Below are 26,869 nucleotides of genomic sequence, written 5' to 3'. Positions count from 1 at the left end.
CTTCTGTTAGGTCCTTTCCACTTTTGTCCTTTATTATGGAAATCTTTGTACGAAATGTTCCTTTCATATCTCCAATTTTCTTGAACAGATCTCTGGTTCTTCCCATTCTATTGCTTTCCTCTATTTCTTTGCATTGCTTGTTTAAGAAGGTCTTCTTGTCTCTCCTTGCTATTCTTTGGAAATCTGCATTCAATTTCCTGTATGTTTCACGATCTCCCTTGCATTTTGCTTGCCTTCTCTCCCCCGCTATTTGTAAGGCCTCATTGGACAGCCACTTTGCTTTCTTGCATTTCCTTTTCATTGGGATGGTTTTCGTTCCTGCCTCCTGTATAATGTTACGAGCCTCCACCCATAGTTCTTCAGGCACTCTGTCCAGCAAATCTAAATCCTTAAACCTGTTCCTCACTTCCACTGTGTATTCATAAGGGATTTGACTTAGATTGTACCTTACCGGCCCAGTGGTTTTTCCTACTTTCTTCATTTTAAGCTTGAATTTTGCTATAAGAAGCTGATGATCTGAGCCACAGTCAGCTCCAGGTCTTGTTTTTGCTGACTGTATAGAGCTTCTCCATCTTTGGCTGCAGAGAATATAATCAATCTGATTACGATGCTGCCCATCTGGTGTTGTCCACGTGTAGAGTCGTCTCTTGTGTTGCTGGAAAAGCGTGTTTGTGATGACCAGCTTGTTCTCTTGACAGAACTCTATTAGCCTTTGCCCTGCTTCGTTTTGATCTCCAAGGCCAAACTTGCCAGTTGTTCCTTTTATCTCTTGATTCCCTACTTTAGCATTCCAATCCCCTATAATGAGAAGAACATCCTTCTTTAGTGTCACTTCTATAAAGTCTTGTAAGTCTTCATAGAATTTGTCAATTTCAGTTTCTTCAGCACCAGTAGTTGGTGCATAAACTTGGATTACTGTGATGTTAAAAGGTCTGCCTTGGATTCATATCGAGATCATTCTATCATTTTTGGGATTGCATCCCAGTACAGCTTTCGCCACTCTTTTGTTGACTATGAGGGCACTCCATTTCTTTTACGGGTTTCTTGCCCACAGTAGTAGATATGATGGTCATCCGAACTGAATTCGCCCATTCCCGTCCATTTTAGTTCACTGATGCCCAGGATGTCAATATTTATTCTTGCCATCTCATTTTTGACCACATCCAACTTACCCAGGTTCATGGTTCTTACATTCCAGGTTCCTATGCAATCTTTTTCTTTACAGCATTGGACTTTCCTTTCGCTTCCAGGCATATCCGCAACTGAGCGTCCTTTCGGCTTTGGCCCAGCCGCTTCATCAGCTCTGAATCTACTTTGACTTGTCCTCCACTCTTCCTCAGTAGCATGTTGGACACCTTCCAACCTGAGGGGCTCATCTTCCAGCATCGTAACTTTTATATGCCTGTTGTCTTTGTCCATGGAGTTTTCTTGGCAGGGATACTGGAGTGGCTTGCCGGTTCCTCCTCCAGGTGGATCACATTTGGTCAAAACTCTCCACTATGACCTGTCCATCTTGGGTGGCCCTGCTCAGCATAGTTCACAGCTTCTCTGAGTTATTCAAGCCCATTTGCCACAGCAAGGCAGGTGATCCATGAAGGGGTTTGGCGAGTTACAATAATCTAAATTTCATTTGCATGCCAAGCTAGCAAAGGAATCTCAAGTGACTGCATCTCAGGCTGCTTGACTGACATTTTTCATTTTTTAAAAAAATAATATTTATTTCTTTTAAACCTTACCAACAAAAGAAAAAAAAGAAAAAGAAAAAGAAAGAAAAAACAATACATTACAATATACACAATGCAACATTAACACATTAAACTAAGCAAAATAGAACAAAAACAATTTAAAAACATACATCATACCATTTCAATGTCTTATCCTTCATTCCCTTGTTTCCTCAACCTCCTCTCACCTCCCTTTTTGTATTCCAATTCTATTAATTGTTTCAGCAACTCCTTTCCATCTTTCTCTATTTTCTGTCTTATAATTATTATTTTATTATTATAATAATTATTTTAACCTTGTTTTCCATTAATACTATAATAATTTATACTTGACTCCTTATAACATTTCTACTAAAGCCATATAATTTCATTCCAACATTTTTCTAACACTCATTAATTTTACAATCTTTCTATAAACAGACTTTAAACTTTTCCCAATATTCTCCCTGGTCTCGGATTCTGCCAGTCATTTCCGTCAATTCCATATAGTCCATCAACCTGGTGATCTTCTGTCCGAGGCTCTTAACTCTTTTCCAAGTCCCTTCTGCATGTCTTCTTCATATTTATACATGCACTTTACTTTGTCTTCTGCTGATCTTATTCTTAATTTCCTTCCTTTGATGCTGAAGAGTAGATCTCGGGGAAGCTCCGACCTAGCAATGTTTTTATTTCTTCTCGACAGGTCAGCCAAATCTCCGTAGTTAAAACTAAAATCCAACAGATGTTTCAGGACGTGTTTCAAAATTCCTCCAAATCTGAAGGTCCCCACAACTCCAATCTCCTCCTGACCCAGGTCCAGGTCCCAAAGGTCAGTAAATCCCTGCATGAGGGGATCTATCCAACTTTCCTTCTCCAGTCCAAGCAGGGCTCCAATCCTCAAAATCTGACTTTCTCTGAATTCACTCATAGAAGGCAACAACTTATAGTCATCAAATTGCCTCTGTAAGACTGGGGCTCTCTCCCTCTCCACTTGTATTACTTTAGGTTCAACAACAACAACTTTCTCCCTCGCGTTCTCCACAGTTTGCCATATCAAAATAGATTCCTGTGTCGATTCCTGAATAGTTTCTGTATAAATATTCACTTTTTGTCCAAAATTAGTCACTTTTTGACCCAAATTATCAATTTTAATAGTCATCACGTCCATCTTCTTGGGAAGCTGTTCCAATGAATCACTTATCTTACAAAATGCAGTCACTAAGGCTTCTTCTGTCGACATTCTTAAACAATCCAAGGTCAATCCCTGGTTCTCATGATATTTTATCTTGCAGCTGGAGATCCCCCCAGCTCAACTCCTGTAACAGCTTCAAAGGCTCCCTCTAGAGGGAAACAATTTCTATTTGTATCAATCCTTTTAGGCACAGTTCAAGCAATAAAATTAGTTTCAATTTTTAGTTACTTTTACTCCTTTTTAAACGCAGAAGGAGACAATGGAAACAATGTATTTCTCTTATTTAACTAGCTGTCAACAACAATTAACTTTCCCAAAACGTCGGTCTTGCTAGCAGCCCGTTTCCAGGTTCAGAGCGTGGTAATTTAACTTTCTTCCCTCTCTCCTGCAGGCTTACGCGATCCAAAATTTCCCCCCTCTTCTCCTGCTTCCAAAGGTGGTTTAATAATTTTAGCCGACGGAAGTTTAATCCTTTACAGAGGACTTTCCAAGACTTTAGCTTACAAGCTCTTTGCTTCAATCTATTTACAAAAGGGGAAGGCAGACTTCCTGTTTAGAGCCTCCCCGTTTCAATGCCAAATTAAGACGTTTAAAAATCCAATTTTCCGTTCTACTCACGGGTAGTTGTTTAGACTCAAATTGTCCACAGGAAAAAGTCAGCGCTCTCCGGCAACAGCAATGCGGCTTCACTCCATGAAAAAAGCAATCAATTCGAAGCACCGCACCGCTCAACCCACGTCGCTCCGGATCCCCGAAACCGGGTCTCCCCGCGAGTAGGGGAGGTGCAAAAGGTGCCAGCCGAATCCCACGTTCACAGGCTTCTCCCGCCTGTGATTTTAGTGGGTCTCCACCTTCGCTGTGGCGGCCAGACCCTAATTTCCACGGAGCGAATTCCTCCCGATCAGAGGAATTCCGCCATTCTCCGGAGGCGCCAACCCGGAAGTTTGACTGACATTTTTCACAGGAGTTGAAGAATGGAGGCAGATTTCGCTGAGAAAGTACTCATCCTTCATTAACACTGGTGTGTGTTTGTTTCCAGGGTGGATTCCTGCCCTCACACTCTCTCTCTGCCACAAGTCATCCTCCTCCATTTCTCCACAGTCCCTAGTTGGATTTTCTCGCTTTCCCCTTTTTGCAATCCTCTGCTGCCCCCTGCCGGCTGCTTTCTTCCCCAGCTGAAGTGGAAATCAAGGGATTTCTAGGAAATCCTTCAAGGGACCAGTTGAAGCAAGTCACGGATTGCAAAAAAATGGTCACGGTTCCCACATATGTTACAGCTTTGGAATCGGTGCAAGTGGGTGTATGCCTACCTATGGTATGGAAAAGCGGAAATATATAAAACTTTTGCAAATCACGTAATCAAAAAACAAAAAAACAAAAACAAAACTATTTAGAGTTTGAGGAAAGTAAAAAAACTTATTAGAAAGAAAAACACCACTGCAGATATCCCCAGTGGAAGCTACAACCAGTAAAATAATAAATATGGATAAGCAGTGGTTAACTTACAGTGAAATTTTAGATCTTACAGGACAGGAACCAAAACTGAGAAATATCGAGGAATCAGTAAATCTGGTTATGGACTGGCTACAGGCTGTTAGGGAAATTCTGGAAGTGAGGATACTCGACAGTCCCAGCTGGTCGGGCAGAGTCCGTGGGTTCTCTCGGTCAGCAAAGGTAGGGGTCCAAGCCACAAACCGGAGCAAAACTTTGATCTAGACTTAGATCAAAGTTTATTGCGCAACTGGTTCAAACAACGGAATGAACCTCGAGAAAGGGGCGACATTGACTTTTTAAACTTCCCACCACATCCCATAATAATAATAATAATAATAATAATAATAATAATAATATTTATTTATACCCCACCCTCCCCGGCCAGGGCCGGGCTCAGGGTGGCTAACACCAATAAAATCACATTAAAAACATAATAGGGGGGAAAGAGAGGGGGGAACAAAACAAATTTAAAATACAGGTTAAAATGCAATTTAAAATGCAGCCTCATTTTAAAGTAGTCGATATATCAAGACCATAAGGGGAGGGAGACATAAGGGTCAGACTGAGTCCAAACCAAAGGCCAGGTGGAACAGCTCTGTCTTGCAGGCCCTGAGGAAATATGTCAAGTCCCGCAGAGCCCTAGTCATTTGTGACAGAGCGTTCCACCATGTTGGGGCCAGAGCTGAAAAGGCCCTGGCCCTAGTTGAAACCAATCTAACCTCCTTGAGGCTTGGAACCCCCAAAGTGTTGTTATTTGTGGACCTTAAGGTCCTCCACGGGGCATACCAGGAGAGGCGGTCCCTTAGGTACGTGGGTCCTAGGCTGCATAGGACTTTAAAGGTCAAAACCAGCACCTTAAACCTGACCCTGTACTCCACCGGGAGCCAGTGCAGTTCTCAGTGGGAGAACTTCCTCCTGGGATTGTGGACTTTCAGGGCAACCCTGCCTTGGTCACCCCCAACCACACTCTGTCAGCAGGATCAGTCCCTCTCATCTCCTGTAGAAGAGTCGCTACACCCCATCCCCTCAGCCTCTCTACCTCTTTCTCAGTTCCCCACTTTCTCCGTTTCCCCCTTCAGCTCCTTCTTCCTCCCCCTCCAGCCTGTTTCTCAACTCACTGCCCCAGGGCATCATGGGAGGCCCAGGGTGGAGCCCCAGAGAACAGCAGCTGGTTGTCCTGGACCTGAAGCTCCATGAACCAGGCTGGAGAACTGGAACCTTGAAGGTATCGAGACAGAAAGAGGGTCTGGAGGAAACTGCCATTGCCACGAGGAGGGTCCGAATGCCCGCTGGAGCTCCTCATTCTCTGCCCAGCCTGAGGATGTTTGAGAAGACACCTCAGAGGTCACCTCTGGACCACTCTGGATCTCGTCAGGGGCAGTGTGGTTCTGGGGATGCAGGAGGTGACCCAAGAGGGACACCTGGAGGGTCTGACTTTGATCCCCGCCCATTGGGGCTGATAAAATCTAGCAGGGAGTTGTTCAGTATAGATATCATTTCCAAATGAGAGCAAGAGCATAAAGTGATACTGCAAGATCACATTTCTGTCCAGTCTGTATACCTGCTTAATGTACGTGATAGGTATGAGATTTGTTTATAATTATATTTTGGGAATGATTCCTTTTCTTCTGTAGCTGCATTGTTTTAGACCAGGGGTCAGCAAACTTTATCAGCAGGGGGCCAGTCTACTGACCCTCAGACCTTGTGGGGGTCCAGACTATATTTTTTGGGGGGGAGGATGAATCCTATGCCCCACAAATAACTCAGAGATGCATTTTAAATAAAAGGACACATTCTACTCATGTAAAAACACCAGGCAGGCCCCACAAATAACCCAGAGATGCATTTTAAATAAAAGCACACATTCTACCATAGCTGTCAACCTTCCCTTTTTTGGCGGGAAATTCCTTTACTCCAGTGCTGCTTCCCGCTGTTATCCCGGATTGTTAGATATCCTGTTGTCTGTCCCCGGGACAGGTGAGGCTGCTGATCCCTTATTTTCGAGGCTCCCCGGAACAGGTGAGGCTGGTCCCTTTTTTTCAAATCTGAAAGTTGACAGCTATGTATTCTACTCATGTAAAAGCATGCTGATTCCCATACCATCCGCGGGCCGGAATTAGAAGGTGATTGGGCCTGATCCAGTCCCCCCCCCCCCCCGGGCCTTAGTTTGCCTACCCGTTTTAGACTTTATGGATGCCCCACACTCATATTACAAAGTATTTGCGTCCTGTGCTATAAATCAAGCACTGTTGCGAGTTGTTCTCCAATGTAAAGGTAAAGGTACCCCTGCCCGTACGGGCCAGTCTTGACAGACTCTGGGGTTGTGCGCCCATCTCACTTAAGAGGCCAGGGGCCAGCGCTGTCCGGAGACACTTCCGGGTCACGTGGCCAGCGTCACATCGCTGCTCTGGCGAGCCAGAGCCGCACACGGAAACGCCGTTTACCTTCCCGCTGGTAAGCGGTCCCTATTTATCTACTTGCACCCGGAGGTGCTTTCGAACTGCTAGGTTGGCAGGCGCTGGGACCGAGCAGCGGGAGCGCACCCCGCCGCAGGGATTCGAACCGCCGACCTTTAGATCGGCAAGCCCTAGGCGCTGAGGCTTTAACCCACAGCGCCACCTGCGTCCCGTTCTCCAATGTACTTCGCATCAATAAAAAAACTGGGAGCGGCGCGAGCAAACATTTTTCCTGAAAATGTCAGCCAAGAGTTCGAGAACAGCTTGCGATGGAGGTTGTCTAAAGCGCAGGCGGCGGGCTCCCCCTGGCGGCGGAAGCGGGGGAAGGGAAGCGGCTGGATTTCCCCTTTCGAAAGCGAAAGTGGGCGCGGGTTCGAGCCCCCGCGAGCGCAGAAGAGCTGAGTTCCTCCCTGGGAGACCGGAGGGCAGGTAAGGCGGGCAGGGGAGAGGAAGGCCAGAGGGCTGTGGGGTGGGAGACCCAGGATAAGGGCATCAAGGGGGGGGCTGGGGGTGGTGCATCAAGTGCGGGGTTTTTTCAATGCAAATCGGGGAGATGCTGCAAAAGAGGCTCTCGCGCAATGTTTGATTTCTTCTTTGGGGGGGCGGCGGCTTTACTTGATGTAGAATAACTGGTAGTCCCTGAGATCGGATCGGATCCGTGTCTTTCCATTTTAGGAGGGCTGGGACGCACACAAACACACAATAAAAATTCGCCCCACAATAAATATTTCCCCACCTTTTAAAACCATTCCGTTTCAGTTTTATTTTCTGATCCGAGATGAAAATAAAAACTGTGACAAGAAAGAACCCGGTTCCAGAAAGTGCAGCCCCGCCAGTCTCTTCGGAGCAAAATGCCCCAAACTAGAAAAGCCCCTCCAAGTTAGAAAAGTGGCTTCTTTTGGGTCTTGAAAGTTTTTTTATCACTTTCTGCGCAGTCTTGGTCAGTCTAACTCAGAGGTAGGTCTCTATTGGAGAATAAGCGCCCTTGATTTCAGTAGGGACTTACTTCTGAGTAACGGGCCTCATGTGCACTATTCATTTAAGCAATACTGTATTCTGTTGCCTTAAACGGTCATGTCCTCTCCCCAAGCCTCCTGGGAACTATAGTTTCACTTTCTGCGCAGTCTTGGTCAGTCTAACTCAGAGGTCTCTATTGGAGGGGAAGCGCCCTTGATTTCAGTAAGAACTTCTTGTTGTTGTTTAGTCGTTTAGTGGTGTCCGACTCTTCGTGACCCCCTGGACCAGAGCACGCCAGGCACTCCTGTCTTCCACTGCCTCCCGCAGTTTGGGCCTCATGTGCACTATTCATTTAAGCAGTACTGTATAATATTGCTTTAAACCAGGGGTAGGCAACCTAAGGCCCGTGGGCTGGATGCGACCCAATTGCCTTCTCAATCTGGCCCAGAGACGGTCCAGGAATCAGCATGGTTTTACATGAGTAGAATGTGTCCTTTTATTTAAAATGCATCTCTGGGTTATTTGTGGGGCCTACCTGGTGTTTTTACATGAGGAGAATGTAGACTGTGGGTAGAATGGTTTTACATGAGTAGAATATGGACTGGCCCACAGCTGAAAAAGATTGCTGACCACGGCTTTAAACGGTCATGTGCTCTCCCAAAGCCTCCTGGGAACTGTAGTTTCAGGCTGCAGAGAGTTGTTAGGAGACTTCGGTTCCCAGAAGAGGTTAGCAGTCAGTCCCTTTTCCCAGGGAGCTGAAGTTCTGTGAAGTTCATGCCGTTTTAAATGTTAGGATTGTTCTCTAAGTGCCAGAGGATAGCTTACCTCTGGCTCCTTCTTAAGCACAATGAAATTTTTATTTTGCTAAATGCTTAACAGTCATAGGATCGTAGGGCTGGAAGGAACCATGAGGGTCATTAGTCCAGCCCCTTGCAATGCAGGAATCTTTTGCCCAGCATGGGACTCGAACCCACAACCCTGAGATTAAGAGTTTCATTCTCTACCAACTGAGCTATCCAGTAGCTGCTCTTGCGAGAACCCACCAGAGCCCCAGTAGGCTCCATTGAACACACTGGGAGTTGTTTCTGGGTGAACATAAATAGGATTGTGCTACTTGCTGGTGAGGTCACTGCCATGCCCATTTTACAGATGGGGAACTGAGACTGACAGAAAGCATCCAGAGGGTGGGATTTGTGCCTGGTGTCCCTTTAGGCCAGGTATGAGGAACCTCAACCTGGTACCCTGAATTACAACTCCCAGTATCCTCAGCCATTGTCCATGTTGGCTGGCACTGATGGGTGTTGCGGTCCCTCCAGTGTTGCATGGGGAGGTGGAACTCAGATTTTATCATGATGGTGATAATGATGATAATAATTTATTTATACCCCGCCCATCTAGCCAGCTCTCCCCAGCCACTCTGGGCGGCTCCCAACAGAATATTAAAAACACAATAAAACATCAAACATTAAAAACTTCTCTAAACAGGGCTGCCTTCAGATGTCTTCTAAAAGTCAGATACAGTGGTACCTTGGGTTAAGTATTTAATTCGTTCTGGAGGTCCGTTCTTAACCTGAAACTGTTCTTAACCTGAAGCACCACTTTAGCTAATGGGGCCTCCCGCTGCTGCCGCGCTGCCGAAGCACAATTTCTGTTCTCATCCTGAAGCAAAGTTCTTAACCCGAGGTACTATTTCTGGGTTAGTGGAGACTGTAATCTGAAGCGACTGTAACCTGAAGCGTATGTAACTTGAGGTACCATTGTAGTTGTTTATTTCCTTGACGTCGTATTATAGTCGTACCTCAGAACTCAAACAGAATCCGTTCCGGAAGTCCGTTCGACTTCCGAAACTGTTCGACAACCAAAGCGCAGCTTCCGATTGGCTGCAGGAGCTTCCTGCAGCCAATCGGAAGCCGTGCCAGCCGTTCAGGTTCCAAAGAACGTTTGCAACCAAAATACTCACTTCCAGGTTTGCGGCATTTGGGAGCCAAAACGTTCAACTGCCAAGGCATTTGTGATCCTAGGTACAACTGTGTTGTTGTTGTTGTTGTTGTTGTAGTACAACAACTGTATTATTATTATTATTGTTGGTGGTGGTGTTCAATTCATATCTCACTCATCTGGCTGGGTTTCCCAAGCCACTCTGGGCAGCTTGCAACATATTTAAAAACACAATGAAACCTCAAACATTAATATATATATATATATTCTATACAAGCAACAAACAAACCAATAAATCAATAAAAACCAATAACAACAACAACAACAACAATAGTTTACAGTTATACTCAAAATAAATGCCAACCCCAAGTAAAAATTTAACCAACACCAACCTAACAAAACTAAAACAGAGGAACCAAAATTGGTACCTTTTAAAACATTTTAGCCAGTTGCCCCAACCCAGCAATGTCCCAGTGGCCTCCCAGGAGCCTCTTTTAGGCCAGGTGGAAGTGGGCCTTGCAGCAGGGAGCAGGTCTCCCTTCCAGCACTCGCGGTGGCAGTAAAGTGTGGGTTAGGCTGCTGAGATTCTCCCTGCACAAACTCTCTCTCACACTTCAGACTGTTAATTACACCTGGCCATTCCTTCTCTCCCCAGACTCGGCCGCCATGATGCTGCCTGCCCCCTTGAAGCTGGCCGTCCCTCTCATCCTGTGCGACTTGGTCCTCCTCCCCTTGCTAGATCTCCAGCGCTCCGCCTTGGCCTCCCTGGGGGTCCCTGCGGCCTGGCTGGAGGCGGCTCTGCGCCTGCTGGTTCTCTGTGGGGCTCGGGGGCTCCTCTCCCTGGCCTGGCCCTCCCAGATGCCCCTCGCAGGCCTGGCTGCTGTGAGCCTGCTGCAGCCCCTCTATCTCGCCGTGGGGCGCTGCTTTGGAGACCCTCCGTTCCTGCTGTCGTCAGCCCCTCGGTCCTGGCTCCTGCTGGGCTATGGGGCAGTGGTTCTGGCCCACTTCATCTGGGACGTCCTGGGGCAAAGGGAGGAGGAGGAGAACAAGGGAGGAGAAGACAAGGCCACCCTCTGGAAGCTGGTGAAGCTCTTCCGCCCAGATGTGTCCTACCTCGCAGGGGCGTTTTTCTTCCTTACCACGGCTGTGCTTTGTGAGTAGGGTTGGTTTGCATGCGTGTGTGAGAGAGAAGTGGGAAGTGAGAGAGATACATACAGTGGTACCTCGGGTTACATGCGCTTCATGTTACAGACTCCGCTAATCCAGAAATAGTACCTCGGGTTAAGAACTTTGCTTCAGGATGGGAACAGAAATCACGCTCCGGCAGCACAGTGGCAGCGGGAGGCCCCATTAGCTAAAGTGGTGTTTCAGGTTAAGAACAGTTTCAGGTTCAGAATGGACCTCCGGAACAAATTAAGTACTTAACCCAAGGTACCACAGTACATATTATTTGGAAATAGAAGACCGTATGTTTGGTACACCTCCTTTCCACACAGGCTGTAAAAGCTTTATTGCCAGTGAAATGTAAATAATGGCCTTGAGAGGTTATAACTCAATAACAATGACTGAACAGGGAAAGGAAATAATCTGGTTTGTGTACGGAAAGGAAGACTCTCCGCTCAAAAGGTTCGCACAAACAGGCAGAGGCTGGAAACTGAGGGATAATTCAGGGTGGAAAGAAGAATGAAAGATTTAAATTACTATGACCTCACTCGTCGTTATTTGATATCATTTTGTTTTATCTACATGCATGAGTTGGTAAAGGGACAGCTGAGGAATGAGGAGTTTGCCGGAAAATTGATGTTAATTAGAGCAGGGCTGCCATGCGTCTGGAATTTCCAGGACACAGCCGGGATTTGGCCAATTTAGGAAGTATAGATTTTGGCAAATTTCCTTAAAAATAGTTTTTTGTGTGTGATTTTGCTAAACAATTTTTGCAATATGGGAACCCTAAATTAGAGATAAATCTGTAAAATAAATAACATGTAGAAGGGGAAGAAATGGAATATATCTAAGAGTGTGGGAAACCCATTTTTAGAAAAAAGAATGTATTAAATTAAGTTTATAGTGGTACCTTGGGTTACATAAACTTCAGGTTACATATGCTTCAGGTTACACACTCCGCTAACCCAGAAATAGTGCTTCAGGTTAAGAACTTTGCTTCAGGATGAGAACAGAAATCGGGCTCCAGCGGTGTGGCAGCAGCAGGAGGCCCCATTAGCTAAAGTGGTACCTCAGGTTAAGAACAGTTTCAGGTTAAGAACGGACCTCCGGAACGAATTAAGTAGTTAACCTGAGGTACCACTGTACTTTGGTTTTGATGTGTTATAAGTTTGAAAACAAATAAAAATTAATTAGCTCAATTTCAGATGGAGCCATGCCCCCCACCTGAAATCTTGGAGAAGGTCTGCCTGTCTGTGCAGGGAGGTGTCAACGGGGTGAATGGGCTCCTCCTGTTTCCAAAGAGTCCCCCCTCCCTGTTTTCAAAGCGCAAACTCTCTGCAGGTGAAACCTTCATCCCTTACTACACGGGAAGCTTGATTGACATCTTGGGCAAGAAGTACGACTCGGATGCCTTCTCGTCCGCCATCTTCCTCATGTGCCTGGTGTCGCTCGGAAGGTGGGTTTCTTCCTGACAACACCCCCTGCCCAAAAAACAAAGGAGCCCTGGCTCGGCTGGGGTGTGTGCAATTTTCTCATAATCTGGGGAGTTAAATTATTTCTTTGGAATTAAATTGAATTCAGAAAGCAGTTCGGGGGGGAAGGGGGTGCTTGGAGAACTGCTTTCTACTGCAAAGGAAAGCCCCCATGTTTCCAGAATGTGACTCAAAAAGGTGATCACATCTTGGGGGGTGCCCCAGAAACTCCGATTTTGCCATTTTGATTCCTACCCTCCAGAGTGGGACTCAGACATTCACGGTTTCCTTTTGTAGAGCAGTCTCCATTTCTGTTCCAGCTCGCTGTCTGCCGGCGCACGGGGGGGACTCTTCACGATGTCCTCTTCCCAGGCCATCATCCGGATCCGAAGCTGCCTCTTCTCTTCTCTCGTCCGGCAAGACCTGGCGTTCTTCCAGGAGGTGAAAACAGGTGAGAGCCCCTAGCTCCAAACCCAGGCCTGCCTTTCACTCCAGATCCCTGAGTGTCTTCTAGTCATAGCTGCCAACTTTTCCCTTTTTTAAAGAGAAATTCCCATATTCCAAATAGGATTCCTCGCAATAAAAGGGAAAAGTTGGCAGCTATGCGTCTAAGTGCACGTACAGAGCACTTGTGGTGGTTCCTCCTTGCAACACCTCTGTTATGACCGGGCCTTAAATATTCCCATTTTATGGGTTGCATAACTGAGGCTCCATGAGGAACGCCAAGATGTGAGGCTTTCCAGGATATGAACTTGGGTCTCCCAAGATCCTGCTTCAGCCATTCAAGTGGGCAACTCTTTTCATGTTTGTTTTTGCTGCCGAGTTCAGAGGTAAGGAATATCCTGGTGCCCTCCGGATATTATGGGACCCCAACTCCCATCAGCCCCAGCCAGCATGCCCAGTGGGCAGGGATAATGGGAGTTCTAGTTCATCAAGAGCGTCTTCTTTCCTTCATCTGTTCATCAAAGGACTTGATTCATCTATCGGTCGTTCTCTCCATCCCTCCATCTGCTAATCCACCAACTATTTCTCCTTTCCATCCTTTTCTTTTAAAAGTGTTTTTCTTTTCACTTTCTCATGCACAGAAAGCAATAGTCACAACAATCAACAATAGAGAGAAAGAGGAGTTTCTTCCTGTCCTTACAAGATGTTCTGTCTTTCTTTCCCCCAGTTGTTGCTGTTATCCGTCTTGCCTCGGGCAGAGCTTTTTTATTTTTAAAAAAATATTTTTTATTAGAATGCGCTTTTGATCCCTCCAGTCTCCCGGCTCTGAGCGACCTCTTTTTTCGCCCCACAGGAGACCTGACCTCCCGCCTCTCCAGAGACACCACCATGATGAGCGACTGGGTGCCTCTCAACGCCAACATCTTCCTCCGCAGCCTGATCAAGGTCTGTGGGCTCTGCGCCTTCATGCTTGGCCTCTCGTGGCGCCTGACGTTGCTCACCCTCTTTGAGGTGCCAGTCATGCTGGCGGCCCAGAAGGTCTACGATGCCCGCTACAAGGTGAGGGAGCCCTTGGGAGCAGGCGGGGGGAGACTGGGAGCTGCGAGTTCAAGAAACGAAAGGGGAGCTTCTTGCCAGGGATTGCTGTTCCCTGTTTTCCAAACCTTTGAGAGAAATATTAAAGGCAATTCCCAGAATTCTTTTGGGGAAGCCATGACTGCTGTAAGGGTGCTTTATAAATATATGGTGTGGATGTGAGAAGTGGGAATAGATAGACATAACATTCTACAAGGACAGGAAGGAATACCACAAACAGAATAACTGACACAAGCAGGAGGAAGAGGGATATATAGTTTGAATGCTTCACCTATGGGTTTATAAATCATTTAATGTGTCAAGACGAGTGGATGTCGTTAATATTGCAGTTGTTGAATAAGGGATTGTTATTTTGACTAGAGTGTAATTTAGATGGATGAGATTTTGGAATGCAGAAACAAAGCAAATCATCAAACCCATCAGTTCTAGCACGCGGGAGGCCACCCGAATCATATAATTTGGCACCTGAATGATTGGGATTAGTACTTGTATTGTATTAAAAGACGCCTTCTCCTTGGGAGAAAAGCAATGACAAACCTAGACAGCATCTTAAAAAGCAGAGACATCACCTTGCCAACAAAGGTCCGTATAGTTCAAGCTATGGTTTTCCCAGTAGTGATGTATGGAAGTGAGAGCTGGACCATCAAGAAGGCCGATCGCCGAAGAATGGATGCTTTTGAATTATGGTGCTGGAGGAGACCCTTGAGAGTCCCATGGACTGCAAGAAGATCAAACCTCTCCATTCTGAAGGAAATCAGCCCTGAGTGCTCACTGGAAGGACAGATCCTGAAGCTGAGGCTCCAAGACTTTGGCCACCTCATAAGAAGAGAAGACTCCTTGGAAAAGACCCTGATGTTGGGAAAGATGGAGGGCACAAGGAGAAGGGGACGACAGAGGACAAGATGGTTGGATAGTGTTCTCAACATGAGCTTGACCAAACTGCGGGAGGCAGTGGAAGACAGGAGTGCCTGGTGTGCTCTAGTCCAAGGGGTCACGAAGAGTCGGACACGACTAAACGACTAAACAACAACAACAACTTGTATTATAATTTGGCAATGTTATAATGAGGCTACCACTGGATTATGGTAATTGAAAACTAATAAAAATTATTGTTAAAAAAAGAGAAGTGATCTTACCCAAGGAGCCTTTGTGTTTGACTCTGCTTGTGAGGCCAGCTGTTATGATTTTTAAACTTTTGTTACGTTTGTCTGTGTTTAGCACATTGAATATTTCCACTGCTGCTTGGTTTTTATTTTTCTATGCTGCCTGGATTTTTTTTTTTTTACGTGACAGGGAGTATATAAATATTTTAAAATAAACGGGATGGAACGGAGTTATTGCCGATTTGCTGGTCTCTTTGGATTTGGTAATGTTGTGGACCAGAGATAAGGAGCTTGGTGCCTTCTAGAGACTGTTGGACTACAACTCCCATCAGCCCCAACCAGCAGGCCAATGGTCAGGGATGCTGGGAGCTGTAGTCTGTTGAACCCTGCTGTCAATCAGTCATGTTAAGGTAAGCTAAAGCACACACCCCTAAAGGAATCCTGGGAAGTGTAGTTTGTTAGGGGTGAGGGATAAACTACAGTTCCCAGTGTTCATTTGGGAGGGGGGAAATGGGCTTTGAACATTCTTTAAAGGAATGGTGCGCTCGTAGCCTGAAGCAATTGGATCTTGCAGCCAGACCCAGTGGTCTGCCCCCCTCTGGCATTTAGCGCAGACTCCTAAACTCTCCCCTTTGCCCTCTCTTTTGCTTTCTGCAGGTTCTTCTGCAGGCGATCCAGGACTCCCTGGCACGTTCTGGGGAGGTGGTGCGGGAGACGGTCTCCTCCGTGGAGACGGTGCGCAGTTTCGCCACCGAGGAGGAGGAGTCTGAGCGCTACGATGCGGCCTTGGCCGAGACCCACCGGCTGAAGGACCGGAGAGATTGGGAGAGGGCCGTCTACTTGCTCCTCAGACGGGTGAGTCCTTGGGGTCTTGTGTAGGGGAGAGGCTTGGGGGGGTCAGAAAGGGGACAAGCATTCTCCCAAGGAGAGCAGTGGCAGGAGAGCTTTCTGGAAACGGCACCCCTTTCTTTCGTTCTTCCATTGTCCAATCAGCTTGGCATCCCAGGCAGCTTTTTCAAGGTCACTGTTCACGTGGGAATATCGAGCGTTGGTGGTGTTATGTATTCAGTGGTCTGTGTTTGCCTGAGCTTGGGTCTGGACTAAGGATTCTGAGCTCCTGTGTTCGGATTCGATACATGATATCCAATCACAGAACGTTTCAGGATTTGGGCCTCTGCCATTGGGCCTTAAACTCTGAGTCATGATTTGCAGCTTAGAAGTATAGACAGCCAATCATGGTGGGAGTGGGCCAGGCCTTCAGAAATGTATATAAGCAGTTGTTTTGCCCCTGTGGTCCAGTTCTGTTAGTGTAATAAAGGTTCTTGCTGTTATCACAGTGTCTTGCCTCATAGGAATCCACCTATACTTCAGGTCGCTTGTACAGTGGTACCTCGGGTTACATACGCTTCAGTTACACACTCTGTTAACCCAGAAATAGTGCTTCAGTTTAAGAACTTTGCTTCAGGATGAGAACAGAAATCGTGCTCTGGCGGCGCAGCAGCAGCAGGAGGCACCATTAGCTAAAGTGGTGCTTCAGGTTAAGAACAGTTTCAGGTTAAGAACGGACCTCCGGAACGAATTAAGTACTTAACCTGAGGTACCACTGTAGTGTCTTCATACTGGCCAGTTTGTTTATGGATGTACAGGGTGAGGAGGTATGGCAGGGGGCAGAATTAGGCCCACAGGCAGGCATGGGGAATTCAACATCCTACAATCCCCTCTCATATACCTAAAAAGGTAAAGGGACCCCTGACCATTAGGTCCAGTCGTGGCCGACTCTGGGGTTGTGGCGCTCATCTCGCTTTATTGGCCAAGGGAGCCGGCGTACAGCTTCTGGGTCATGTGGCCAGCAGGACTAAGCCGCTTCTGGCGAAACAGAGCAGCGCACGGAAACGCCGTTTACCTTCCCGCCGGAGCGGTACCTATTTATCAACTTGCACTTTGACGTGCTTTCCAACTGCTAGGTTGGCAGGAGCAGGGACCGAGGAACGGGAGCTCACCCCGTCGCAGGGATTCGAACCGCTGACCTTCTGATCGGCAAGCCTTGGTCTCAGTGGTTTAGACCACAGCGCCACCCGCGCCCCTTCTCATATACCTACCAGTGGGATAAATCAGGCTGGTCGGTGAAAGGGTCTTTGTACTGGTGACCCCACAGACGTGGGATGCTCTTCTAGGTGGGGGGCACATGGCCCCCTTTCTTCCAGACCTTTAAGTGCACTCTGAAGACCTCCCTGCTCTGTGGTGTTTTTCCTTTAAAAACTTTTAAAACTGAGCATTGCTTGCCAAAAGGCCTTCAGTGGGTTGGGCAGAGCGGTCCTCTGTCATAGCCCAGCCGGAAGCTCCAAAATAGAAACAAGAGGACGGGGGAAATCACGAAGAACTTTCCAAAAGGATACAGGCCTATTTAATTCTGATTTAAACTGGGTGCATCTTTGACTCTTGGAGAACCTGGGAAGGAGGGGAAAATCTGTCAACATCCATTCTCCCGGTTTCTCTCTTTTTGCAATCTTAAATTCTGTTCTTCACATTTCTGCAGCGATTTGTGAGTTTTCTTTTTTAGAAACACACATGAGCATTTCATTTCAGAGTGGCTTTCTCCTAATAAACATATGCTGTTTCAAGTAATGGGCACATTTCTGCAAGCATTTCCTCTTAATACACATTACTTGGCTGGAGCAGTGCATTGCCAAATTTGGAGAAGTCTAAATTTCAAAGTCTGCCTGTCTTTAGGTTTGTGTCTCGTTTTGGGAAAGTGCAGATTTGATAGATTCAGAGACCAACTGAATTGAATTTCATCCTTGGAGGGGAAAGGGGTGAGCAGAACAGCCAAGCCGTCAAACGTGGCTACGAGGGTGGCTGCTGGTCCTCAAGATCTTCCCCCGAATTTCTCTCTCTAGCTCCTACAGCTGGGTCTGAAACTGATCATGCTTCACTCTGGGTACCAGCAGATCCGTTCTGGCCTCATGACCCAAGGGAACCTGTTCTCCTTCATCCTCTACCAGATGGACTTCGGGGACTACATACAGGTGGGTGAAAATCCGCAACGGGAGGCTGCAACAGGGCTGGCATTCCAGCCTTGAATGGCATTCCGGCTATTCCGCAACTGGAGTCACGCTTTCAGCTTTTTAAATGGGTGTGATGCTCCTGCCCTTCCCTTCATTCTCCACATACTGTGTCCATCTTCTGCTTCTACATCCTTCAAGGAACTGCCTTATATTGAGTCAGACCACTGGTCCATTGGGTTCAGCATTAACCAGTGGCAGCTCTGTAGGTTTGCTGCCTCAGGTGGCAAAATGTCTTGAGCTGCTGGCAACTCCCATTTTGGCCTTGAAGGGCTAGGGCCAAGATGGTGCCGAGGTCTTCTTCGCTGGCGATCCCTCACAGCCGAGTAAGATTGTCTTCCATAACCCTGGTCTTAACAGTGAGTTTGTAGGTTTCTGGGCGGGAGTTGATCACGGTGAGGGTTTGCCAAATGTGCCTTCCTTTTAGCTAGTTTCTGTTGCGATTCAGAACTTACGGGGTTAAGATATTCTGAGTAATGCCTCACATTCTGACGTTTGGAAGGAGGGAGGAGCTTTACTCTCTGTTCTCTTTGTCTCTGAAAGAGAAGGACGCCATGAATGCTAGCAGTCCAGGAGAATCTGAGAAATGCTGAGCTGTAAATATTTTGCTGCAATAAAGAACTGATAAATATGCACACAAGAGCTTGGTGTGTTTGGATCTGAAGCAACAGTTTTTCGCTATGTTTTTACTCTGCAAGGCGAAACCGGAGAGAAGCAGATCGGCGCAGCTTGGCTAAGAAGTGTGCCGGACCGCTGTAAACAGCTAATTGGGGTCGTAAACCAATTAAGCTTTTATAACAGGTTATGGACTAATTACCGCTTGTAAAACTGTTGCTGAAAGTCTGCCGGAATGCTTTGAAGTCAGCTTGGTCAGCTGGGAAGACGCTACTGAAAGCGGAGGTCTGCATTCTGCGGCAAAGCAGCTGGCTGGGACGCTGATTTTTGCCTGATGCTGAGAGCTGAGAGCTGAGAGCAGCTGAAAAATCGGGTGCCGGAGAGCTGACTGGTTTTACGTGAGTAGCAGCTGGGGCCCCGGGGAAGAGGAGAGAATGGCAGACAGCCAGGTCCTTGAGGACATTCCGCTTGAAAAGCTCACTTTAAGAAGTTGGGCAACCTGGTCCAGAAGAGTAAGGGGTTGGTTTCTGGTTACTGGGCTTTGGGATGTAAGCCAGAAAGAGCCACTACCCCTCAGCCGAGGAGCGGAAGGGACAGACGTTGCAGGCTTTGAGGCTGCGTTGCCTGAAGATGGCCAGCAGAGAATGCAAAGAGAGCTTGCTATGCTGAAAGCATGCGTACACGCATCGCTCTTGCCTAGTTTGGAGGGCGTAAAGTCAGCAAGGGCTGCCTGGGAGGTGCTGAGAAGTTTGTGTGAAACTTCAGCAGGAGGCCAGGGCCCTGGAGAAGTCATGAAGAGCCTAGAAATGGCTGTAGCCCCAGTCCCTGAGGTGCAAGTCGGGGGGGCTGAGAATTCCAAAGGCAAGTTTCAAAAGTTTTCCACTGTGAGTGCTGAAGTGAAACGCAGTTTCAGCGAGGGCAGGGCTGGCACAGTGTGCTCTTCCGGAAGAAGGGGGGCCAGGCCAGCTGAAAGGAGCCCTGGGCAGTGTTTTTCCACTGGTGATCGTCGTCAGCCAAAGTCTGGAAAGCTGCGGAGAGCTAGACGCTTCAAGGTCGGCCACCTGGACAAAATGAAGATAAGGCCTAAAGAGTCGCGTGGGAACGCAGAGGCCAGTCCGGTCTCCAAGGCAACGGAGGAGGCTGCTTCTACAGAAGCTGCCAAGGTCCTAAGCAAGGGGGAGTTGGTTGCTGAGACAACCAGAGAGAACAGCTGCAGAAGCCCAAAGAGAGGGGGCAGCGAGACGTTTGTTGCTATGGCATTGTTTGAGAACAGCTCTGAGAGAGACAATGACTTATGCTAACCGCAACCTGATTCCAGAGACCCCTGCAGTCGAGATGTGGAATTGCACAGCAATTCCGGCTGGAAAAACTGTTCAGTTTGCTAGTGGAGAAAAGAAAAATGTAACTAACGTTGCAAATGTCTTTTTTTCTGTTTTGCAGGAGCAGATGGAAGTTTGCATTGTGCCAGGAATGCAACACTGTCTTTTATCTGTGCCTTATTTGTTGAAAAAGGGGTTTAAGGTTTGCTTTGAACACGATTTTTGTACAATCTCCAAAGGAGGGAAGCAACTGGTTAGAGTTGCAAAGGGGCAGAATGATCTCTTCATTCTTAAAACGTCTCTGAAGGGTGAGGGGAAGGTTGAGAAAGCACAAGCCCTGCGTGCTACAGTTCCCACTCATGTTTCATGTCCTTGTGTTTGGCATAAGAAGACAGCTCATGGTTCTCTTGAAGAACTACAGGTGCTACCTGAGGTTAGCAAAGGCTGTAGAATTGAGGAATGTGCAAGAGTCCTAGATTGCCAGGCTTGCAGACAGGCAAAGGTAAAAGGGTGCAGTTACCCCAGGGTGGACAGGGTAACCACAAAACCTTTTGATCTTGTGCACATAGATCTGTTGGGTCCCATGAAGGAACCAAGTCTGGGAGAAGCCAGGTTTCTGCTGACGCTGCAGGATGATTTTTCGCAGAACACCTGGACACATGGTCTCAAATCCAAGGAAGATGCAGCACAGCTGATTAGAAGTTGGATTGAGGAGGTGGAACTAAGGTTCTCCACCAGAGTGCGAGCAGTCGCTAGTGACAGAGGTGCACGGTTTACTGGGTCTGCTTTGCAGAAGTTCTTTCACAAGAAAGGGATACGTCACACAGTGACTTCTCCTCAACAGAGGGGGGTGGCAGAGCTCAGAAGTGAGGCTCTGGTTAAAGCTGCACAGGTGATGCTGTCAGATTCTGGGTTACCTCCAAGGTTTTGGATGGAATCAATTAAATATGTGAGCTTCACCTGGAATCGGTCCTACAATTCAGTGGTAGGAGACACCCCGTTTTTCATGCTTCACGGGAGGAAACCTCAGGTTCATTTCCTCCGTGCGTTTGGATCAATGGCCTCGGTGCCAGTGCCTAAAGCTTTGCAAGGGCCAGATGGACCCAAGTTCCAGAAAATGATCTTCTGTGGGTATGAGCCAGCGGCTCGTGCATGGAGGTTTGCGTACCCGTCAGGTGATCAGAGTAAGCTGCTGATCAGTAAACACGCTGAGTTCTATGAGCAGGATGAAAGGTCAAAGACTCCTGCCAGGCGTGATGTTCTTTCAGAATGTCTTTCTGATTCAGAGCAGGAAGGTTCTGATGAGGAGGAAGGAGAGGCTGAGTCTGCTGATGACGATCAGCTCACTGACCAAAGTCAGGAGCAGGATGGGGCATCTCCACAAGTTGTAAAAAGAGAGCCCAAGAGTGAGCCTAGTTCTCCTGTTAGCGTAATGCAGAAGATTCGAAGACGCTTTAAGTCAGAGGGGGAATCCCGGGATGCAGAGGACACACCTGCTGACCACAGTAAGTCAGAGGAAGTGCCTGAGTTTGTGCCCAGGCGGTCCAGTCGCACAACGAAGGGTATTCCACCTGAGAGGTATCAGGCCACAGGTGCGTGGGTAAGTTTCGCACAGTGCGAATCTGAGAGTTGTGAGGATGTTCCACAGATGCCTGACAGGAACGCCAGGAGAGGGCGCAAGGCATTGGGGAAGGGATTGATCTCACAGAGGTTTGCAAAGGTACATTCACAGGTCTCGTCAGAATGCAAGGCAAGAGGAGGTGTTGGGATTCAGAACTTACAGGGTTAAGATGTTCTGAGTAATGCCTCACATTCTGACGTTTGGAAGGAGGGAGGAGCTTTACTCTCTGTTCTCTCTTTGTCTCTGAAAGAGAAGGACGCCATGAATGCTAGCAGTCCAGGAGAATCTGAGAAATGCTGAGCTGTAAATATTTTGCTGCAATAAAGAACTGATAAATATGCACACAAGAGCTTGGTGTGTTTGGATCTGAAGCAACAGTTTTTCGCTGTGTTTTTACTCTGCAAGGCGAAACCGGAGAGAAGCAGATCGGCGCAGCTTGGCTAAGAAGTGTGCTGGACCGCTGTAAACAGCTAATTGGGGTCGTAAACCAATTAAGCTTTTATAACAGTTTCTCCCTTTCGTCCTGAATTTGAGCATCTTCAAAATCCATGACACCTTTGGTAAAGGCTGTTCTCCAATTGGCGTGTTTGCAGGCCAGAGTTTACCATTTGTCGGTGTTTATACTTCATTTTTTGAAATTTACCTTGAGAGCGTCCTTAAACCTTATCAGAGCTCTGCATATTCCCTTTTAATTATACGACAGGGCTTTGCTTTGCTGGCTTCTCTCCCCTCTTTTTTTCTTTTTAAAATTCCTCTTATTGAAGGCAAGGTTGTTTTATGTGTTCTGGCAACTCCAGGAATTTGCACCGTAGAACTTCGTGAAGCCAGCGTCATAAATTTGTTTTAACAAAGCCTTGCAGCCCTTGCCCTGATTTCCTGTTGGCTATATCTCCACATTTTGAAAACTGATTTTAAAACTTATTTTAAGGACTTTTAACCTTCAAAACCTCTGAATCTCTTTAAATTCTTTTTAATTCCTTTGACCCCCTATATTTTAAACAAACTGAAAGAGAGGGGAAATTGCTGTTGCCAAAGAGACTACATTGAAAGAACGTCCCATTTGGTTTTTATCTTTTTACCCTCCTCTCTATTACCTCCCTGTCCACAAAGTAGCTGTAGATAAATCTGGACTGGATGAGACTGTGGATTTGGGTCTCCACCAATTGATCTGAAAAGTATACTTATTTATCAGTATATTCCTGATACATGCTGAATTCCAGAAATGAGAAGAGCAAAAAGACCCAGGTGTCCCGATACGGATAGAGATTCACGGTCTTTAATTCTCAAGCAGAGTAACTTGGACATTTATTTTCTGCCTCTTAAAGAGTCCATATCATCACCAAAAATAAATAAATCCCTTTTTCCCTCCGCAGAGGAGACACTCCCTGGATTTAAGAGAAGGATAAAGCGAATGCTCCCCTAATTGTGGGATTGTGAAATAAGTTTAGCATATTGACAAAGCTCCTCGCCTTGCTCTTCTTTCACCCCTCACAGACCCTGATGTACATATACGGAGATGCGCTCAGCAATGTGGGAGCTGCAGAAAAAGTGTTTGACTACCTGCACCGGGAACCGTCCGTTTGCACTGAGGGGACGCTGGCCCCGGACTTCCTCCGAGGTCACGTCTCCTTCAGGAACGTCTCCTTCTGCTATCCTTCCCGCCCTGATCTTCAGGTCTTAAAGGTACATGGCCAAGAGTCCGGTCCCCTGAGGATGTTGGAGCAGAGAATCTTGGCTCAGTGGTGCTGGGAGGCAGTTTGAGATTCTGGACTTCACGGCCTTATGGGGAGGCCTGTCTCTTTAAGTGAGAATGGGGACCCCATAGACCGACCGCCCAATGCGGTGGGCCAGCCCTCCTTAAACCCCATTTGGGCCAAAGGTTCAAAGCAGCATCATGCCACTTTAAACAGTCCTGGCTTACCCCAAAGCATCCTGGGAACTGTAGTTTGCTAAGGGTTCTGAGGGTGGTTGAGAGACCCCTTATTCCCCTCAGGGAGCTACATTTCCCAGAGTTCCCCGTGGAGAGAGGTGGCTTGTTGAAACCACGCTGGGAATTGTAGAACGGTCTTTCAAACCCCATCTAGGTTTATAGCTGTCTGGTGGCTGTGAGTTCCATAGGTGAATCACAGCCCTGGTTTTTTCTCCTTTCCTCACTCCTCCTGTGCAGAACGTCTCCTTTGAGCTCCGTCCCAGGGAGGTGGTGGCGCTTGTGGGTCTCAACGGCAGTGGGAAGAGCACCTGCGTGGCACTGCTGGAGCGGTTCTATGAGCCCCAGTCTGGGGAGATCCTGCTGGACGGGGTCCCGATCCGGGATTATGAGCACAAGTACCTGCACAGCAAGGTGAGCAGGGAGCCCACGAAGTGGGGCTGACATCAAACTCCTGTTTCCCCTTCATTATTTATTATTCATTTTATTTATTGAATTTATATACCGCCGTGTGCCCTCAGGTCTCAGGGTGGTTTACAGAATACAGTCATACCTCGGGTTACAGACGCTTGAGGTTGTGTTTTTTTGGGTTAGGGATGCGGTCGCACATCAACAGAAGCGCTGAATTGCAACCCACGCAGATCATGTTTGCAACCCGAGCGTCCACTGTAAAATCATAATATAAAAAACACAAAATCCATAATCCATTCTTTCTTATGGAATATGCAGAAATGGCGAAACTCTACTGGAAGAATAAGAAATCAAGATAACAAGTTTTTTAAATAAAAGAATGGAAATGGTTTATTAAATATTTACAGATAAATTGTAAACAGATAAAAACAGTGGCAGGATTAAAGAGGGGGAAGAAAGTCAAGTTTTAAAATGTCATAATGATTGTAAAATCAGTGAAATGTATATATCTGAAAAGTATAAATGATTTTTTAAAAATCCATAATCCAAATAAAAACAACAGCCCAATAAACCCCCCCAAAAACCCTACATTTTAAAAGGACATAGGCTCCCAAATTATTCATTTCTCACAAGATTTATATACCACTTATTTGTAATAAAACCTCAAAGCAGTTAGCAAGAAGATACAATTTAAAAAGTTGAAAAAGTTGAAAACAACTATTTACAGCATTGAAAAATAATTAAAATCAACCATAAGCTAAACAAACAAACAAAACCCAGGTTGAGACACTTGTTAGTGTTCCCCAAATTTTGATAGGGTTGCCTGAACATACATGTTTTAGCAGCCGCTGAAAAGAATACGGCAAAAGCGCCTGCCTGATGTCAATTGGCAGGGAGTTCCAAAGGATTTTGGGGATGCTAGAGAGTTGTCAGTGCCAAGGGGAAGGCGGTTCTGTTTTTCACAAAACAGGAAGCATATTTTGCAAAAGAGGAAACAACAAGGTGTGGCTGAGCACTGGAGAGGAAATGTGGGTTGCAAAAGGCCGTGCCCACCAAGATTTCGTGATACACAAACACATCCCAGCCTGGTACTTAAGCTGTAAACTGTGGTTTTTTTCCAGGGGAGGGTGACCAGAGACGAGTTCCCATAAGGAGATGCTTGCAAGGAATAATTGTGGCTGTTGAGCCTTGAGAAGGGATGGTTCAGAGGGGATACGAGAGCCTCCTTCAGATATTTGAAAGGATGCAAGGACCTGCCCCTTCCTGTTCACTCAGTTTCTCATCTTTCCAACTTTAATTTAGTTCTGTACAGTAATGCAGCAATTTGTGGCTTTTGCTTTTAAAAATCTGCATGAAAATTTTTCAATATTTCAGTGCAAATCTCTCCTAATGAACATGTTATTGTCTGCAGATTTGACTAATGCACACATTTTTGCAAGCAATTTCTCCCAATAAAAAAGCATATTTGTAGGCTGTTTTCACTAACATCTTCATTTCTTATGCACATTTTTGAAATGTTTTGGGCTTGAAAACGGTTGCAAAATTCAGAGAACTGTGAATGTTGAAGGTTCACCTGTGTTTCAGTTCTCTTATTGTTTGAGAATATGCAAATATTGTGGAACGTGCTTCAAATGCAAAATGAATCCCAATTTCTCTCTAGTCGTCGCACTTCATTCTGCCTGCAGGTGGCGCTGGTGGGACAGGAGCCGGTCCTCTTCTCTGGGTCCATATGGGACAATATCGCCTATGGGGTGCAGGATTGCAGCCAAGAAAAGGTGGCGGCTGCGGCAAGAGAAGCCAACGCCTTAGGCTTCATCAATGAGCTGGAAGGAGGGTTCACCGCAGGTGGGTGAAACCTCTTTCCTCACGTCTTTTGTCTCTGCTGGCCTGATTCTTACCCTCTCTGAGATAACATGAATTTCTGTGGCCCACTGAATTCCTCCAGGAAAATTGGTGGGGCTCCAGTCCCTTGTGACGAGTGAGAATTCCAGACTCTGAGCCTCAGCTCCTCTTGTCACTGTGCCCGACCCTCCACCCAACGGCTCACTCCATCCCATCAAATGAACCCAGGAGTTCGGAATCCTCCTTTACCTGCAACTCGCCTTTTGCACCCCTGCCACCACTCCCACTCCTCTGGCAACCAGGCTTTCTTTTCCCCTCTTCCCACCCCTTCTCTCTCGTTCTTGCCTTCCTGCAGATGTCGGGGAGAAGGGAGGCCAGCTGTCCGCAGGGCAGAAGCAGCGCCTGGCCATCGCCCGCGCCCTGATCCGGAACCCCAAGGTCTTGGTGCTGGATGAGGCCACAAGTGCTCTGGATGTGGAGAGCGAAGCTGCCGTGAGTGTCGGGGGGGGGGGGAGGAATTGTGGGACTTGGTTGACATGAGAAGCATTAGCCATGAGTGGGTGCGGCGGTTTTATATTATTGTTATTTATAATATTAATAAGAGGACTTGCATTTTCCAGTGCCAGGCAGCTTTTAGTAAAATGTTCACTGGGGACCAGATCAACTTGCCTTTTCAGTTTTTTCCATCATTTCCCCCCAGTTTGGCCAACCTTAGGATGAGAAAATTATATTGTCAGGGAACTTTTTAAAGTTTGATGTTTTATTGTGGTTTTAATATTCTGTTGGGAGCCGCCCAGAGTGGCTGAGGAAACCCAGCTGGATGGGCAGGGTATAAAGAATAAATTATTATGATTATGATGATTAGTGTGTATCCTGGACTGCATGCTATTCTGACACCCAAATGCTCCCTTTGCTCTGTCCCAGTGCCTGCCGATCCAGCAGTTCGAAAGCACACAAGTGCAAGTAGATAAATAGGTACCGCTCCGGCGGGAAGGTAAACAGCGTTTCCATGTGCTCTGGTTTCCATCACGGTGGTCTGCTGCCCCAGAAGCGG

At 46.9% G+C, this 26,869-nt stretch overlaps 1 protein-coding gene and 1 long non-coding RNA gene across 2 annotated transcripts in view; both read left to right on the top strand.

The window, feature by feature from the left end:
- Positions 1–1,600: 1,600 nt before the first annotated feature.
- Positions 1,601–26,869, top strand: part of LOC307209129 — a 64,194-nt gene continuing 38,925 nt past the window's right edge. Inside the window, exon 1 of the long non-coding RNA XR_013835319.1 lies at positions 1,601–1,660. This is a non-coding gene — a long non-coding RNA (uncharacterized lncRNA). The remainder of the gene's footprint in view (positions 1,661–26,869) is intronic.
- LOC307207901 (antigen peptide transporter 2-like) overlaps positions 7,172–26,869 on the top strand; it is a 58,623-nt gene continuing 38,925 nt past the window's right edge. Inside the window, exons 1-11 of the mRNA XM_079962207.1 lie at positions 7,172–7,274; positions 10,396–10,893; positions 12,246–12,360; positions 12,697–12,827; positions 13,674–13,879; positions 15,676–15,873; positions 17,916–18,044; positions 23,130–23,318; positions 23,803–23,976; positions 25,659–25,818; positions 26,171–26,307. Coding sequence (XP_079818333.1) covers positions 10,407–10,893; positions 12,246–12,360; positions 12,697–12,827; positions 13,674–13,879; positions 15,676–15,873; positions 17,916–18,044; positions 23,130–23,318; positions 23,803–23,976; positions 25,659–25,818; positions 26,171–26,307 — 1,926 coding nt within the window. The 5' untranslated portion in view covers positions 7,172–7,274; positions 10,396–10,406. The remainder of the gene's footprint in view (positions 7,275–10,395; positions 10,894–12,245; positions 12,361–12,696; positions 12,828–13,673; positions 13,880–15,675; positions 15,874–17,915; positions 18,045–23,129; positions 23,319–23,802; positions 23,977–25,658; positions 25,819–26,170; positions 26,308–26,869) is intronic.

The sequence above is a fragment of the Podarcis cretensis genome (assembly GCF_951804945.1).
Source record: "Podarcis cretensis genome assembly, chromosome: 2".
Taxonomy (NCBI): domain Eukaryota; kingdom Metazoa; phylum Chordata; class Lepidosauria; order Squamata; family Lacertidae; genus Podarcis; species Podarcis cretensis.
The sequence above is the reverse complement of the archived record's forward strand: the minus strand, read 5'-3'. Positions and strand labels throughout refer to the sequence as shown.